Source organism: Eriocheir sinensis, chromosome 16, assembly GCF_024679095.1.
Source record: "Eriocheir sinensis breed Jianghai 21 chromosome 16, ASM2467909v1, whole genome shotgun sequence".
Taxonomy (NCBI): domain Eukaryota; kingdom Metazoa; phylum Arthropoda; class Malacostraca; order Decapoda; family Varunidae; genus Eriocheir; species Eriocheir sinensis.
In genome coordinates, this window is record NC_066524.1 from 10,136,069 (window position 1) to 10,154,637 (window position 18,569).

Consider the following 18,569-nt stretch of genomic DNA (forward strand, 5'->3'; position numbering starts at 1 on the left):
ATGAAACACCAATACTTAACCATTTTATTGATACATCTATATAAAACCACTTAAAAGGGTGAAGGAGACAGTTTGGGGTTGGAAATCGGCAAATGTAGGAGCCTGAGCATGACATCTGGCAACGCTGGTTATGGGTCTCCAAGTACAAAAAATACGGTTCAAACCAAACTTGCTCGGGTCATCGATATTTAGAATCATCACTTGAAAACCTGAAGATACACAAAATATCTTTTCTAAACATATAATCTATTTTTCACACCCTTACCAACAAGAACTAAACCAATATTGTAAGAGGCAAAGGGAAATACTAAATCACAGACAATATACAGATTATAAGAGGAGAGAGAGAAGAAAGAAGATAACAGAGAGGCAGAAAATAAATACAGATTGACACACACACACACACACACACACACACACACACACAGGAAGGAAAGAAAGAAGCCAATCAGGATAAAAAAAAAAGACAGAAGGGAGAGCAACATAGACTGAAATGAAGAAACCACACACACACACACACACACACTCACCCTAACATTCCAATCAAAGTCTGTGAGTCTCCTGGTCCTGTTGAGCACCTCCCCCGCCACACGAAATCCGTCACATTCGCGTATTTTTTTAGTGTGTGTGTGTGGGGGGGGATAGAAACTCCCTAGATCTAGGGAATTTTTCCTCCCACCACCACTAAAATAAGCGTTTGCAACGAATTTAGTGTTTCCCATACGAAAACCACGCACTCAGTGGATCCCCAAGCTTGTTATGGGAGAGAAGAGTAGTGAACCCACCAAACGATGCTCACCTCACCATCTGGTGTGGCACCGGCGGCCATCTGTGCTCACATAAACCGCCTCCACCACACTCATGCCCTCTCACTAGTAGGTTGTCACCTCATCGCAAGGTTTCTGTCCTCCAAGTAGAGTCCGTGGCACCAAACACAGTGTATCTTCATTGTTTATCACTGACACAAGTAAAACCACCGACTAGCCGGGATCCATCCAACACCGAGCCTTTAACACTACTGCGGCTTGTGCAGGAAGTGCAGGCTCTCGAACCTCTGGCCCGAGCTGTTCGAACACGTGAATCCTTACTGACCGGATTTTGAATCTGCTTCACAGGCTCGTATTCCCAGTATACAAGGTGATTGTGGATATTGACTCCGCGCCTCCAGAATACAATAATACACATCCATATATCAGAGCAAAAAAAAAAAAAAAAAAAAAAAAAAAAAAAGTAAAGAAGCTGAATTAACCCCCTTCCCCCAACGATCTTGGGGGACCTGCGTGAACTTGGGGTATTTGAGTGGGGGAGCATATTTAAACTATTCCAACCGAAATTTACGACCTGCTAACGAGGGGGCGCCCTCGTTAGCAAGTCGTAATACCTCTCATAACACATCCCCAGTCAGATCTTTAACCATTGATTTGCGCTCTTTGTTTCCTATTGCTAAGCCACACCGTGACCCAGTTCAAAACTTTACCCTCTACTCCGTGAGCCTATAATTTAAGCAATAGTCGTTGGTGAGGAACTTTGTCAAACGCTTAAATGAAGAAAGACAGCTTTTACTTCTGCTGCCATCACTTCTACTACCACTACCATTACTGCTACTACTACTACTGATGCTGCTGCTATACTATTATGAAGTTTGCTTTCATCTCATCCAAGAGAGAGCTAACAAGAGAAGAATGGCACGAGGGGACCTGCTGCAACGCGTGACCTAACTTGCCCAGACCCAAACTGTCCATTGCACATCTTCATCTCTTAATCTTTAGCCTACCTCTAATGAATCTATTGTCAGCATGCCAAGCAATTCCATTGTACAGAACAAGGAATCTTAGTAATATCTGTGTGGCCGGTGCTGTTGTTCTCCCCCCCCTCTCAATGCACAGACCCATAGTGTGCCATGCCATTAGTGATCGCCCCGGAGGACTTAACTGCCGGACACAGCACGGGCCAGTGTTAAGGCTCGGTGAACCTAATAGCCTAGACTAGGTTAGGTTAAATGAGGTCCGCTTCACTGCCTTGGAAGGGGAACACGAGGCTCGCACCCCCCGAAGACAGGAACTCTTCCCTCGCCCGCGCCTGATGACGGAGATGGGGGGGTTGACAGGGATGTTCTGTGGATTATTCCTTGCTCTGTTTATCACTACTTTCTTCCCTGTGTTAGGACAGAGCAGAGGGGAGGCAAGGACCCGCGGAATCGAACGCCCAAACGGACTATTTGAAACGGTTTGACTATAGTAACAATACATACTTCAAAAGAGCTACTTTACAGACGTTAAACCAAAATATAGGTGTAGTCACCCTGCCATCACTCACAGGAAACCGCACCCAAAAGTTTACTCATAACATCCATTATGCGTCACCCAAATAACTACTGCCGCCATTTAGTTAGAGGAAACCAAAAGACTGAATATATATGACAAAACAGCTTCACGAACAAACCTAATTACAAGCAGTCATCACAGTAACCGAATTTAGAAGTGCAGTCAGTCATCAGCATCACTCATGTTGCCGTTTAGTTCATAAGAAGCTAATAACAACAAATGAATGAATAGCCTCAGAAACAAACGTAATTACAAGCAGTCATTACAGTAACCGAATCTAGAAGTGCAATCAAAGTCATCAGCATCACATAAACGTCATTAATCTTGACGGAAACGTGAAAATGGAATAGTGGGAACCCGGCCTAAGTCAAGGAAATACACTTGCAAGAATCCATCGCCAGGACCTTCAGGTAATTTAATTAGATTTTTCTACTCCTGGAGCCTGAAGTCCAGCTATAACATTTAAAAAGTCATCGATATTTAGAATCATCACTTGAAAACCTGAAGATACACAAAATATCTCTTCTAAACATATAATCCATGTTTCACACCCTTGCCAACAAGAACTAAACCAATATTGTAAGAGGCAAAAGGAAACACTAAATCACAGACAATATACAGATTATAAGAGGAGAGAGAAAGAAGATAACAGAGAGGCAGAAAATAAATACAGATTGACACACACACACACACACACACAGAAAGGAAAGAAAGAAGCCAATCAGGATAAAAAAAAAGACAGAAGAAGGGAGAGCAACATAGACTGAAATGAAGAAACCACACACACACACACACACACACTCACCCTAACATTCCAATCAAAGTCTGTGAGTCTCCTGGTCCTGTTGAGCATCTCCCCCGCCACAGCCTCACGTATCTCCCGCCTCCTTGCACCCACAGCTTCACACACCCTTCCAGCTGCCTCAGGACCCAGCGAGGAGAGCAGAGAACCAGCCTGATGGAGGGGAGGGAGGGAGAGAGAGAGACCAATAAGTAATGAAGAAGAAACATTTATATTTTCAATCAGAATATTCATTAAAGTAACTAAATAAAACTACTACTACTACTACTGTTATACTGCTACTCCTTCTCAGTCTCATACAACTACTGCTATTAGGCCTACTACTACTACTACTACTACTACTACTACTACTACTACTACAACTATTATTACTACCATAACCACCACCACTATTACTACTACTACTACTAGAACTACAACCACCACCACAATCACTATAATAAAAAAGAAACCCAAAGTCAGTCGCCCAGTCACCCAGTCCGCACACTTACCTCCTCTTGGGTGAGCCTATCGGTGGCGAGGTCCCGGGCTAAGGACTCCACCTCCTGCCGGGCCTGATCGAACTTCTCCGGGGGACAGTCCTTAAAGCTGGGGTGCTGCGGGACGGCTGATGACGCCCCACACAGCCCATCGATGACATGGTGGACAAACTGTGGAGGTGATGAAGTATATGGTAGTAGTAGTAGAAGTAGTAGTAGTAGTAGTGGTGGTAGTAGTAGTAATAGTGGTAGTAGTAGTAGTAGTGGTAGTAGTAGTAATAGTGGTAGTTGTAGTGGTAGTAGTAGTAGTAGTAGTAGTAGTAGTAGTAGTAGTAATGCAATTTAAGAAAGAAAATGTCAGGAGAAAATTTAAAAAATGGCTAAAGACAATAAAAAGGTAAATGGTAAATCAAATAAAAATGGCATAAAAAGAAAAAAAATGGCAAAAAAAAAAATGGCAAAAAAAAAAAAAAGGCAAATATCAACTCTGTTTCCTATTGCTAAGCCACACCGTGACCCAGTTCAAAACTTTACCCTCTACTCCGTGAGCCTATAATTTAAGCAATAGTCGTTGGTGAGGAACTTTGTCAAACGCTTAAATGAAGAAAGACAGCTTTTACTTCTGCTGCCATCACTTCTACTACCACTACCATTACTGCTACTACTACTACTGATGCTGCTGCTATACTATTATGAAGTTTGCTTTCATCTCATCCAAGAGAGAGCTAACAAGAGAAGAATGGCACGAGGGGACCTGCTGCAACGCGTGACCTAACTTGCCCAGACCCAAACTGTCCATTGCACATCTTCATCTCTTAATCTTTAGCCTACCTCTAATGAATCTATTGTCAGCATGCCAAGCAATTCCATTGTACAGAACAAGGAATCTTAGTAATATCTGTGTGGCCGGTGCTGTTGTTCTCCCCCCCCTCTCAATGCACAGACCCATAGTGTGCCATGCCATTAGTGATCGCCCCGGAGGACTTAACTGCCGGACACAGCACGGGCCAGTGTTAAGGTGCGGTGAACCTAATAGCCTAGAGTAGGTTAGGTTAAATGAGGTCCGCTTCACTGCCTTGGAAGGGGAACACGAGGCTCGCACCCCCCGAAGACAGGAACTCTTCCCTCGCCCGCGCCTGATGACGGAGATGGGGGGGTTGACAGGGATGTTCTGTGGATTATTCCTTGCTCTGTTTATCACTACTTTCTTCCCTGTGTTAGGACAGACCAGAGGGGAGGCAAGGACCCGCGGAATCGAACGCCCAAACGGACTATTTGAAACGGTTTGACTATAGTAACAATACATACTTCAAAAGAGCTACTTTACAGACATTAAACCAAAATATAGGTGTAGTCACCCTGCCATCACTCACAGGAAACCGCACCCAAAAGTTTACTCATAACATCCATTATGCGTCACCCAAACAACTACTGCCGCCATTTAGTTAGAGGAAGCCAAGAGACTGAATATATATGACAAAATAGCTTCACGAACAAACCTAATTACAAGCAGTCATCACAGTAACCGAATTTGGAAGTGCAGTCAGTCATCAGCATCACTCATGTTGCCGTTTAGTTCATAAGAAGCTAATAACAACAAATGAATGAATAGCCTCAGAAACAAACGTAATTACAAGCAGTCATTACAGTAACCGAATCTAGAAGTGCAATCAAAGTCATCAGCATCACATCAACGTCATTAATCTTGACGGAAACGTGAAAATGGAATAGTGGGAACCCGGCCTAAGTCAAGGAAATACACTTGCAAGAATCCATCGCCAGGACCTTCAGGTAATTTAATTAGATTTTTCTACTCCTGGAGCCTGAAGTCCAGCTATAACATTTAAAAAGTCCAGATTTGGACTGCAGGCCACCAGTTGAGTAGCCCTGTCATGTTAGCACCTCAATTTCAGCCTATTTGCTCTTTTACTGTCACTCTTAATTACCGTTTACCGTTGATGAGGTTTAAGGCACGGCTCCACTGCCAGTGCAGCAGAGCAAGGCATGAATATCCATCTACTTAAATCCAATCTGGCCATTAATAACTGCTGACTGGTCTACTTATTAGTGCATAAGCAAAAGGTCCAATCAGCATTCAGTTAGCCCCACCTGCACCCTTGAAACAAACCCCTTAGCTACTTAACTCTATGACTTAATATTTTCTTTCACAAACCTTTCACTCAGAAGCTGACCACAACAAGAAATCAAGGTTACTGAAGGACTTAACACTGTGATTACACTCCCTGCAGAGACTATGGAAAAGTTAATGCCTATTATACACATGGAAAACCCTTGAACCACGTCCTAAACCCGGCAACACTTGGAGGGGGCAGCACAGCTTTTTACCCCTATGTACCCCAAAATGTGCCACAATGTAAATTTGGTAAATGTTCAGAGTTGCCCATCTCAAAATTTGATACACTGGCTATTTATTTCGGGCCTAAATATTGTGCTTTTTCATTTAGAGATAGTTTTCTTCTTCGGAAACTACTAAAAAGTGACTAAATGCAATTTCATCATCCGCCGCCACAGCTGCAAAATAGCTCGCAGAGGGTTTAGGGTGGGGGAACATATTTAAACTATCCCAACCGAACTTTACGACCTAACAGCTAACGAGGGGGGCTTCGACATGAACATTCAATGTGTTTATAAAAACCCTAATGACCACTATATGTACTCCATTTTACCCCAATGAACACAGAGGTAGGGTTCACAATCAGGGACCACTGGGGTATATGGACATGCCAAGAGGCCACATGCACCCTTGATTTGGCCACACCTGCTACTGGGAAGGATTGACTGACTTATTGGGTTATGAATCATGACGCTACACAAAATAGGAATTATGAAATCAATTATGATACATGGCAGCACAGCAATGAGCAGGACAGTCGAGGCAGCGGCTGGGGTCTGAGGCGCAGCAGTTGAGTTTAGAAGTTAGTTCCAAATCATGTGCACCATCATATTGTGGTTAAAGTGCATGTATTTTTTTCCCTTTAGCCATAACATGAAGGCGTGTGGGGTATTTTGAGGAGGCGGAGCTTGACAACATTGACCCTTCCCTACACATGGCCAAATCACATTGCAGGTGGAGCACAAGAACTGACCAATGAAAGTGGAGTGAAAAGAAGTATAATAGTGGAAACTAACAAAAGGGCATAGAAAAGCAGTCAGGGGAGGAAAAGAGCAGAAAAACACCTCAGTTCAGGATGAAGTGTATAAGTGTGTTGTGAAGTATAGAAGTGTTCAGGACCTAAGAAGCGATACAAAGCGTTACAGGTCAAAAGAAGGAAAACAAGGTCACCAAAAACTACATTCGTATTTAAATTTACAATGACAGAAACACGCAGCTCAAGGGCGAAGTACAAGACCCAAAAAACTCAAGACCAAAACATTACCCTACGAGCCTCCTTCCTCAACACCCTGCCAGCCATTACGATCACTCCTGCCCCTGCCAGCCATAATGTTCCTAAGCCTTCCCCTGCCAGCCATAGTGTTCCTTACCCTGACCCCAAACACTCAAGACCACATTACCCAACGAGCCTCCTTCCTCAACACCCTGCCAACCATTACCATCACTCCTGCCCCTGCCAGCCATAATGTTCCTAAGCCTTCCCCTGCCAGCCATAGTGTTCCTTACCCTGACCCCAAACACTCAAGATCACATTACCCAACGAGCCTCCTTCCTCAACACCCTGCCAGCCATTACGATCACTCCTGCCCCTGCCAGCCATAATGTTCCTTAGCCTTCCCCTGCCAGCCATAGTGTTCCTTAGCCTGACCCCAAACACTCAAGACCACAACATTACCCTACAAGCCTCCTTCCTCAACACCCTGCCAGCCATTACGATCACTCCCGCCCCTGCCAACCATAATGTTCCTTAGCCTTCCCCTGCCAGCCATAATATTCCTTAGCCTTCCTCTGCCAGCCATAATATTCCTTAGCCTTCCTCTGCCAGCCATAATGTTCCTTAGCCTTCCCCTGCCAGCCATAATATTCCTTAGCCTTCCCCTGCCAGCCATAATATTCCTTAGCCTCCCTCTGCCAGCCATAATGTTCCTTAGCCTTCCCCTGCCAGCCAGTGTTCCTTAGCCTGACCCCAAACACTCAAGACCACAACATTACCCTACGAGCCTCTTTCCTCAACACCCTGCCAGCCATAATGTTCCTTAGCCTTCCCCTGCCAGCCATAATGTTCCTTAGCCTTCCTTTGCCAGCCATAATGTTCCTTAGCCTTCCCCTGCCAGCCATAATGTTCCTTAGCCTTCCCCTGCCAGCCATAATGTTCCTTAGCCTTCCCCTGCCAGCCATAATGTTCCTTAGCCTTCCCCTGCCAGCCATAATGTTCCTTAGCCTTCCCCTGCCAGCCATAATGTTCCTTAGCCTTCCCCTGCCAGCCATAATGTTCCTTAGCCTTCCCCTGCCAGCCATAATATTCATCACATTCCCGCCCCGCGCCATGCCAGCCTCCTCGCCGCCCGCGCACACGTCCAATTTTATCCATTATCTCCCGCATCACCCTCGGTAGGAAGCTTCACGGGCGCCATAATAATAGAATAGAGGTTCATGTATAAGATTAATGGCGTCTCATGTACTTACACCTTCTTCTTCGACCCCTTCTTGCCCGATTTATTGAGTCCCTTGTTCTTTCCGACGGCCATGTCTGCGGCGGGAGGGCTAGAGAGCAGTGTTGCCAAATGTGTAGGATCAAAAGCGCTAGACTGAGGTGTGAAATGCGCTAGGAAATTTTTCGGGTCCTTTCCCTCTAAATCTAATGGTGATAGTAATAGTAGGTAGATAATGGTTATCATAATAGTAGTAACCACTATTGCTTTTGATAATGCCACTTTCTGGTGTTGCTATAATAATAATAATGATAATATTTTTTTTCTTTCCTTATTCCTTTCCCCGGGTGCGGGGCCCGAGAATAGTTCAGGTTAAGGCCCTTTTCATATATATGTATATATTTATCATAACTTGTTGTTGTACTGCATGTTTCAAAACGAACAATAGTAATTACCGTCATGTAGGTATAGGCAGGTGTTGTTTAATTTATATTGAAAGGATTGAATTGTTGTTATACAGTATCATATTTTTTCATTGTTATCATAAATTAAGAGATAAATTTGATTACAAACTTGACCATTATAGTAGATAATAAAAAAGAACATTTTACTGTATAGTTTATACATATTCATCCAAGGTGTACGAGGGACCTAGTCAACGTATACATGAAATCAATGGCATCAATTTATTTTATAAGCTTAGCCTCATGTCTGTATGATTTTTTTTACATAATTATTGCATACATTTCCATAACAAACTCAGTATAATGTTATGGAGCTAAGGAGACCGAACTCTTAAGTACCAATGACAGTTCACAAGTCAGGTTCAGCTGATGCTGCTTCCTGCGTTAATTACATAACCGAGGCTGATTCAGCCTGACTGAGCCTCTCAGACGCCTAGACAGCCGCGTATGTGTATAATTTGACGTGTCACAGACCCGTTTTAGTCAACTGTGTCACCGTCTCATCAACATGTCCTCCTGATTAGTTTCTCTGTGTATAATCAAATATCGGACAAGCACTTGTTTGAGATGACTGAAAATACTTATAGAGAAGGCACACGTATGAAAAATTGCATGTATAAAGTCATGAAATCCAGCCGACATTTGAGTTGTATTATGATCCGACTGCCTTCACCTATATCAACGTGCTTTCTAAGACTATTTTAATTATTGTATTTTACTACACATTTCTATTTCTTTCTTTATTATTTATTGATTGATTTTCTAATCATCGGGAGCCCCCTGAATGCCCGGAGCCTAGGGAGGCTGCAGCCTCGTTACAGTCACGTATAGCTGGGCACGATAACAGAAAACCTTATTCCCGATAACCGATAACTGATAATGGAAAACCTTATCGGTGATAACAGATATTCGTTAACTGGAGACACAAATATAGGCGATAACCGATAACCGATACCCGATATAAATCCACAATTCCGATACTAGCTAGCGATAAGTCCGATAGGCGAAAACGATACTATATTGATATTTCAAATAAAAAAACATAGATGAATTCAAATTTTCATTATCTGTATTTTAGAAACCTTACAAAACCTGAAAACCACACATTGACACGTACCTATATGGACGGTAATACTAGAAACGCTTGAACCGGTGTTGTGTTATTTGGCGTCCCCAGCGTCAAAAGTTTACAAACACTCTCGTGAACTGCGCATGCTCAGACCAGTAAGCGTAGACCTGTACAGTCTCACAAAGTTTTTTAACACATTAAGAGTTGCTGAAAGGCTGAATCAGACATACAGTACCACCATCCTCGCTGTTTCTAGAACGACACTCTGTACGAGTTGTATTTATATGTACGGAGTGTCGTTCTAGAAACAGCAAGGATGGTGGTACTATTTGTCTGTTTCAGCCTTCCAGCAACTCTTAATGTGTTAAAAAGCTTTGTGAGACTGTACAGGTCTACTCTTACTGGTCTGAGCATGCGCAGTTCACGAGAGACCAGTGTTTGTAAACAAAAACGCCAGCTTTTGACGACGGGACACCAAATAACACAACACCGGGTGCCTTCAATACTGCTGTGCTGGAAGCTTCCCCCGGCGTCTATGGGCCTCTAGAAGGCTCCGGGAGGAAGGAGCAGGGGGGCGGGGAGCAAAGCCTCGTCCGCGCCCCGCGGGGCGCGGCCAGGCGCCAGGCGGGAAGTGTTGCCAACTCGCATATATTTTTGCTACATGTTCTTGTATGATCTAAAATATACTGTAACATTCTAGACTGTACTGTTCTGGATATATATAGGAGAAGAGGGCGAGAGAGTCCCAGTCCCAGTCATAGTAAGCTAGTGGTAAGTGAAGAGTCCGAGTGAAGTGTACTACTAAGGAAGAATATTAAACTACAGAAACTGTGCAAAGTGTTTACATATCTCCCTCCCACGGAGTCTAGTGACGGCGACACGGAACCCAAGTAACACGTCCGGCATTACAATACCATGGCATGCTCACAAACGAATATGGAAAATTAAATTTGAGGCAGTGAATAATCATTTTTGGGGCAAAGTTGAATGATTTTTCTCTTTGACATATTGATTTTTGAGTGTAACAAAAAAAATAGCCTTGTGTTTTAATGTTGATGATATAAGTATGAAATCTTTTCACCGAAGATATTTCATACCCCAAAATTTTTTCATACAACACCAGGCGCCCGGGCCACGCATGCGCAGTAGGGAGGAGACGACGTTTTTTTTATTTTTCTGAGGCGGAAAAAAGTAGCGATTATCGCTAGTTTGGTAACAAAAGTAACGAAGATACCGATATATATTTAAATAAGTAGCGGATGGCCGATAACCGGATTTTGTTATCAGCGAAAAAGTATCGCGATAACTTATCGCGATAACGCCCAGCTATGCAGTCACGCAATAGCACAATAAAAAAAGACATTTTTTCGTCAGTGGCTTGCCTGAACGCGCTGTAAAAGGAGGCGAGAATGCACATCCAGAGTGCACATACGGCCCCAATTTTAGTCACCCCTGAACTGGCGGGTATTTTTTTTTATAGCTCCAAGTGACGTCATCCCGCTGCTCCGCCCCAAAACAGCCTCCTGCGCGTACCGGTCGCGGTTTTGAAGCAGAGTGACTTGACTTGGTATATATAGACTTAGCGTTTTCACTCTCCCTGAGCGGTTGGACGCTTTATGGCTCTCCTCCATTCTACTCTGTCTTCTGCCCGATGCTCATTCAATCCCATCAATGCCAAGTCTTCCTGAACACACCTTCTCCATGTTTTCCTACGTCTACCAACTGGTCTCCTTCCTTCCAACCCCAATCTCTTCAAAACTCCCAGCACTGTATCCTCCCCTGCTCTCTTCAAATGTCCAAACCATCGGAGTCTTTCCCTTCTGAGCACTCTTTCCAGGTCCTATTCATAAACACATTTGATAACAGCATAATGAGGTAACGCAAGGTAGAATTCAATGCAGAAACAGTGCGTAAAGAAACATATATGAATAACAGAAATGGCTATGAGTGATCAGTTTATTGGCATCACAAAATAATCGATCAGTTCCCCCTGAGAGATCACATGGGTCAACAATGCAAATATTTCAACCACGGCAAAGAATTAACATATAAATCACATGACAGCCATTCATTGCATTCTTTTGTACTGTCCCATACACACAACCATATAAGGACACATACAGTAGGACATAATTATAAGGATTCATAAGCAAGGATATAGGGACACATACACAAGGATAAACAAAGATATATAAGGATTCATAGACACAAGGATTAACAAAGATATAAGGACACATGATATAAGGAGAGACCTACATTGTGGCTTATTCATCAACTTTCCTTCCCTGTCATAAATATATCTCTGACTTCCAACTTCTAATTCTACTACTACTACTACTACTACTACTACTACTACTGTTACTTCTGAAGGCTAGCTAGAGTGGCCTGTGCCTCTCTCAGCGTCCCTAACAGAGAGTCCACTTCAGCAGTTGTCATCTCCAGCATTTTGTCCGGCATCTCCTTCCCCTGTGATGCTGAGTGGAGGCGGAGGGAGAGCAGTGGCTGGTTGAGGCTCAGGACTTTGCTGCTGGACACTGCCACCTGGAGGAAGGGAGGGAAACATACGGACATTGCTGGAGGGAAGGCGGGAAAGTATTTGGAGGAAAGGAGGAGAAAATTAACCCCTTGACTGCAGATTTCCTACAAGACATCACCAAGCTACAGGAATGGATCAAAAAGTGGCTGCTACAATTCAATGAAGAAAAATGTAAACTCATGTACCTTGGGAGGGGATATCCAGCATACCAATACCACATGGGAAACACTCCACTATCCCCCACAGAGGCAGAGAAAGACCTGGGAGTATATGTTACCAGGCTACCAGTGAAGGCAAAATCCACGCCAATCACAGCGGACGAGTTAAGGACACTGCCATCTAGAGGAAAGGAGGGAAAACATCTGGAGGAGGGAAGGGAAAGCATAAGAACACTGCCACCTGGAGGGAAGGAAGGAAAGGTATGGAAGTGAGAGAAAACAAAGAGAAAGAAGTAAAAATAGAGATGGTTCAAGAGGAGCGACCCATTCATAAGGTTGAAAATCTGACCATCCCAACATTTTCAATCATCAAGCTACCAGTGTGCTACGATTATTAACCCGTTCGCTGTGACTGGCACGGATTTGGCTTTCACTGGTAGCCTGGTAACATATACTCCCAGGTCTTCCTCTGCCTCTGTGGTGGATAGTGGAGTGTTTCCCATGTGGTATTGGTATGCTGGATATCCCCTCCCAAGGTGCAGGACATTACATTTTTCTTCATAGAATCATAGCAGCCACTTTTTGCTCCACTCCTGTAGCTTGGTGATGTCTTCTTGTAGGAAATCCACAGTCAAGGTGTTAAAAAATATTCCACAGGGTAAAATATCCTCATCAGACACTTCTAAGTTGGTGAAGATGGTGAAAAATATTTGTTTGTAAATCACTTCTAATACTTTGAATGCACTCTTCTCAAAATGTGACTCTTTCAACTTTAGAGCAACAAAACTCAAAATCCATTAGACCTGTAACAGTGGCTGAAGTTTTGTTTGAAAGAGCTTGGAATATGGACATCCTAATACAAAATAATTACCCTAGCAGCTTCAGTCTTGAGGTTATGGGCAACGTTGCCAGATTGTCGTACTCAGAGCATCGTTTTTACCGGTTTCTGACGCCTAACAATTGCCATGAAACACCAATACTTAACCATTTTATTGATACATCTATATAAAACCACTTAAAAGGGTGAAGGAGACAGTTTGGGGTTGGAAATCGGCAAATGTAGGAGCCTGAGCATGACCATCTGGCACCGCTGGTTATGGGTCTCCAAGTACAAAAAATACTGTTCAAACCAAACTTGCTCGGGTCATCGATATTTAGAATCATCACTTGAAAACCTGAAGATACACAAAATATCTTTTCTAAACATATAATCTATGTTTCACACCCTTACCAACAAGAACTAAACCAATATTGTAAGAGGCAAAGGGAAATACTAAATCACAGACAATATAAAGATTATAAGAGGAGAGAGAGAAGAAAGAAGATAACAGAGAGGCAGAAAATAAATACAGATTGACACACACACACACACACACACACACAGGAAGGAAAGAAAGAAGCCAATCAGGATAAAAAAAAGACAGAAGAAGGGAGAGCAACATAGACTGAAATGAAGAAACCACACACACACACACACACACACACACACACACTCACCCTAACATTCCAATCAAAGTCTGTGAGTCTCCTGGTCCTGTTGAGCATCTCCCCCGCCACAGCCTCACGTATCTCCTGCCTCCTCGCACCCACAGCTTCACACACCCTTCCAGCTGCCTCAGGACCCAGCGAGGAGAGCAGAGAACCAGCCTGATGGGGGGGAGGGAGGGAGAGAGAGAGACCAATAAGTAATGAAGAAGAAACATTTATATTTTCAATCAGAATATTCATTAAAGTAACTAAATAAAACTACTACTACTACTACTGTTATACTGCTACTCCTTCTCAGTCTCATACAACTACTGCTATTAGGCCTACTACTACTACTACTACAACTATTATTACTACCATAACCACCACCACTATTACTACTACTACTACTAGAACTACAACCACCGCCACAATCACTACAATAAAAACAAAACCCAAAGTCAGTCGCCCAGTCACCCAGTCCGCACACTTACCTCCTCTTGGGTGAGCCTATCGGTGGCGAGGTCCCGGGCTAAGGACTCCACCTCCTGCCGGGCCTGATCGAACTTCTCCAGGGGACAGTTCTTAAAGCTGGGGTGCTGCGGGACGGCTGATGACGCCCCACACAGCCCATCGATGACATGGTAGACAAACTGTGGAGGTGATGAAGTATATGGTAGTAGTAGTAGTAATAGTAGTAATAGTTGTGGTAGTAGTAGTAGTAATAGTGGTAGTAGTAGTAGTGGTGGTAGTAGTAGTAATAGTGGTAGTTGTAGTGGTAGTAATGCAATTTAAGAAAGAAAATGTCAGGAGAAAATGAAAAAAATGGCAAAAGACAATAAAATGGTAAATGGTAAATCAAATAAAAATGGCATAAAAAGAAAAAAATGGCAAAAAAAGCAAATATCAAAAGAAAAAAGACACTGAAAAAAGACAAAGGAAAATATGCAATTGAAAAGAAAAATGCCAGAAGAGTGAAAAATGTGCCAAATGGAAAAAGAGAAATAGCAGGAGGGAAGATCGAGGAGGAGGAGGATCTTTTTTTTTCAGCGATATAAAGTGATGAGGGTAAAAAAAAAGAATTAAGACGAAGATGAGGGCGTGGAGGGCATTACAAGCTGTGGTGGTGGTGGTGGGGTGGGGTGGGGGTGGGGGTAGAGGAAATGCGTTGAGGAGGAACAAGCTGCTCTGGGGGTTAGTAAGGAGAAACTGAGCTACATTAGGTTTGTTTCTGTATTCCTCTTTTATTAATTGTCTCAGAGTGAAGGAAAAATACTACTACTACTACTAACACTACTACTATCATTATTATTTATTTTACATGCTTGATAAGAGAAACTGAGCTACATAAGGTTTCTTTCTGTATTCCTCTTTTATTAATTGTCTCAGAGTGAAGGAAAAATACTATTACTACTACTAACACTACTACTATTACTACTACTACTACTATCATTGTTATTATTATTTTACATGCTTGATAAGAGAAACTGAGCTCTATTAGGTTTCTTTCTGTATTCCTCTTTTATTAATTGTCTCAGAGTGAAAGAAAATTACTACTACTACTACTACTACTACTACTACTACTACTACAACTACTACTACTACAACTACTACTACTACTACTACTATCATCATTATTATTTTACATGCTTGATAAGAGATGAGGGCCTTGTGAGAGAGGCAGAGAGAACCTATCCTAACCTGCCCTTATCATTTAGAGCCCCACTCCTTATACAATTACTAAGGCAAATTTACAATCATTAAATTAAGCAATCATTACGGTTAAGAAGCATTTGAAAGACATTGTATACCTAACCTCATAAAAGAAAATAAATACATACTGGTAAAAAAAATAGCAAGAAACTGATGATGGTTATATGGGTGTGAAAAGTACTGTTATAATCATTAAGGTTACGAGACAGTTGGAAAACAATTATTGAACATCCAACCTCATAATAATAAATAAAAAATAAGAAGCAACTGATGATAATAATTATAGGGGTGTGACAAGTGACATTATAATCACTACAGTGTGTGTGTGTGTGTGTGTGATACAGTAGAAGAAGAAGAAAAAGAAGAAGAGGAAGATGATGGAGTAGAGGATTAATTAAAGATGAAGAAAAAAATTAAAGAAAAGGAACAAGAAGAAAAAGGAAAAAGAAGAAAAAAGACAAAAGAAGAAGAGAAGGAAGAACAAGAGAAGAAGAAGAAGGAGAAAAGAAGACGGAGAAGAGGAACATGAGAAGAAAAAGAAGAAAAAGATGAAGAACAAGAAGATGAAGAAAGAAGATGGAAAAGAAGAATATGAAGAAATAGAAGAAAAAGGAGAAGGAGAAAAGAAGATGAATAATAAAATAATATACTAATAATAAGCCACAGTCATTAATTCAACACGGGGAGCAGACTGTCCAAAACAACACCTCGGGCTAGAGAGAAGAGCGGGAAAAGGAAAGTGTGTGAATAAGAAGAGAGAACCGAGAGGAGGAGGACCTAAGAAGCGATACAGGTCAAAAGAAGAAAAAGGTTGATCATAGAGACGAGATATCAGGAGAGCGTTAATAATATCAGTCCGCTCTCGTGTCACCTCATGTGAAGGCCGTGGCACAGACTTACTTTATTTCTTCTTCTCCAGTGTTTTAGGGAGGTTGTTAGGTCAGGCACTTACTTTATTTAGTGCTGCAGGAGGAATGCAAGCGAGCGCGTCCGCCCCGCCCCCCGCCATCACGATGTAAACACTGCACACTTTTCAACGGGGCGCTAAACAGTTCATACCAACATATTATTATTAAAACAATAAAGAGAAAAGGGTAGAAAGAAGGATGGAAAAGGAAGAAAAGGGCAGCTAAATGAAGGGAAGACGTGCGGAAGGGGAGACGTGCAGAGGCAGAGAGAGGCAGGGTTGCATGAAAGGTTAAGGAGGAGGGAGGAAGATTAGGGAAGCAAGATAAGGAAATATAAACGAACCAACATCTTTTAAAGGCAAGAAAGAGTAAAGGGTAGGAGGAAGAATGGAAAAGGAAGAGGAAAAGGAAGAAAAGGGCAGCTAAATAAAGGGGAGACGTGCTTAGGTAGAGAGAGTCAGGGTTGGAACATTAGGGAAGCAAGATAAGGATATATAAACGAACCAACATCTTTTAAGAGCAAGAAAGAAAAGAGGGTAGGAGGAAGGATGGAAAAGGAAGGGGAAAAGGGCAGCTGAATGAGGGGGAGACGTGCAGGGGCAGAGAAAAGCAGGGTTGTATGAAAGGTTAGGGAGGAGGGGGAGAACATTAGGGAAGCAAGATAAGGAAATATAGACGAACCAACATCTTATGAGAGCAAGAAAGAGTAAAGGGAAGGAGGAAGGATGGAAAAGGAAGGGGAAAAGGCAGCTAAATGAAGGGGAGACGTGCAGAGGCAGAGAGAGGCAGGGTTGAATATAAACGAACCAACATCTTTTAAAAGTAAGAAAAAGTAAAGGATGGGAGGAAGGAAGAAAAAGGAAGAAAAGAGCAGCTAGCAGCTAAATGAAGGGGAGACGTGCAGAGGTAGAGAGAAGCAGGGCTGCATGAAAAGTTAGGGAGGAGGGGGAGAAAATTAAGGAAGCAAGATAAGGAGATACAGACGAACGAAAAACATGGTGATAAAAATAATGGTAGCGATAGTATTAACGTCAACATTTTTCTCTACTACCGTTATCCGGAATGGAATGAACGGATTCCACTGCAGCTTAGAAGTGTCCCATGTCCTCCACCTTTGATATCAGTGTGTTGCATCTTGCTCCCCCAAATGCTCTAACTTCACCTCTCCACACGATGTCCTCTGTCTGCCATGACTTCCATAATATCCAGGTTGCCACTGCTTATTTCAGCATGTCCGTGGTGCAGTGGCAAGCATGCATAGCTATGAATTAATGGGCCCCGGTTCGAATCCCGCCCCGGGCAGTCGGCGTGCAACTTACCCAGGTGTTCATCCTCCATTTCAGGGTGGTTGATTAATGGGTACCTGGGGAAATCTGGTGAAGGTAAACTGTGGAAACCCGGATGTCACATTGACCATGTCCCGGGGTAATGGACTCGCTCCTACCACAGATAAAAAGGCCAATGCGACAAAGATGAGGACCAAGGCCACGCCATGCACAAATGTAGCATATGCCTCAAACTTTACTGTTACTCTGTTACTTTAGTTGTCCATCTGTCATCAGTGGCATCTACCCATAAGACCTGCCAATGTCAGTTCCTTATTCTTTGTAATAAGGTAAGAAAATACAGCTGTTGGCAAGGTCTTAGTCATCAACAATAAAGGGGTTATTACACTGGGCAAATTTTTCGTGGATCTTCAGTCAAACCACGATTTCCGCTGGCATGGTTCTCATATTTTCCATGGTTTTCTGACGTGTCTACGATCTTCCAAAGCTATGGTAGATTTCACCGAAGGACGACGGTATTGCTCACCATCATCAGCAACAGCAATAACAAGAAACAAATGAAAACCATGCTAGTGGAAATCATGGTTTGACAGAAGATCCACGGAAAATTTGCCCAGTGCAATAGCCCCTTAATAACCATTTTCTTGTGCGCGGGACGGGACGCGACTATCCCCTCAGGCGCAGTCAGGCAGCCCAAGGGGGGGTCTCTTTTAACCTCTGTATCTCAAAAACTATTCATCACAGCTAAAAACCAAAAACACCATTGGAAAGAGAAGGTCCAGATCTATAGGAGTCGG

The 18,569-nt window shown here is 42.8% G+C and overlaps 2 protein-coding genes across 2 annotated transcripts in view; both read right to left on the bottom strand.

Annotated features, from left to right (window-relative positions):
• LOC126999266 (40S ribosomal protein S3a-like) overlaps positions 1–8,282 on the bottom strand; it is a 27,910-nt gene extending 19,628 nt beyond the window's left edge. The window contains exon 1 of the mRNA XM_050861663.1: positions 8,206–8,282. Within this exon, the coding sequence (XP_050717620.1) occupies positions 8,206–8,267 (62 nt within the window). The 5' untranslated portion in view covers positions 8,268–8,282. The remainder of the gene's footprint in view (positions 1–8,205) is intronic.
• The window catches only part of LOC126999265 (COMM domain-containing protein 8-like), an 18,767-nt gene extending 1,727 nt beyond the window's left edge, over positions 1–17,040 (bottom strand). Inside the window, exons 1-5 of the mRNA XM_050861661.1 lie at positions 16,531–17,040; positions 14,360–14,518; positions 13,896–14,045; positions 3,618–3,776; positions 3,130–3,279 (exon numbers count right to left, since the gene is read on the bottom strand). Of these exons, the coding sequence (XP_050717618.1) occupies positions 3,130–3,279; positions 3,618–3,776; positions 13,896–14,045; positions 14,360–14,518; positions 16,531–16,587 (675 nt within the window). The 5' untranslated portion in view covers positions 16,588–17,040. The remainder of the gene's footprint in view (positions 1–3,129; positions 3,280–3,617; positions 3,777–13,895; positions 14,046–14,359; positions 14,519–16,530) is intronic.
• Between the last annotated feature and the right edge of the window lie 1,529 nt (positions 17,041–18,569).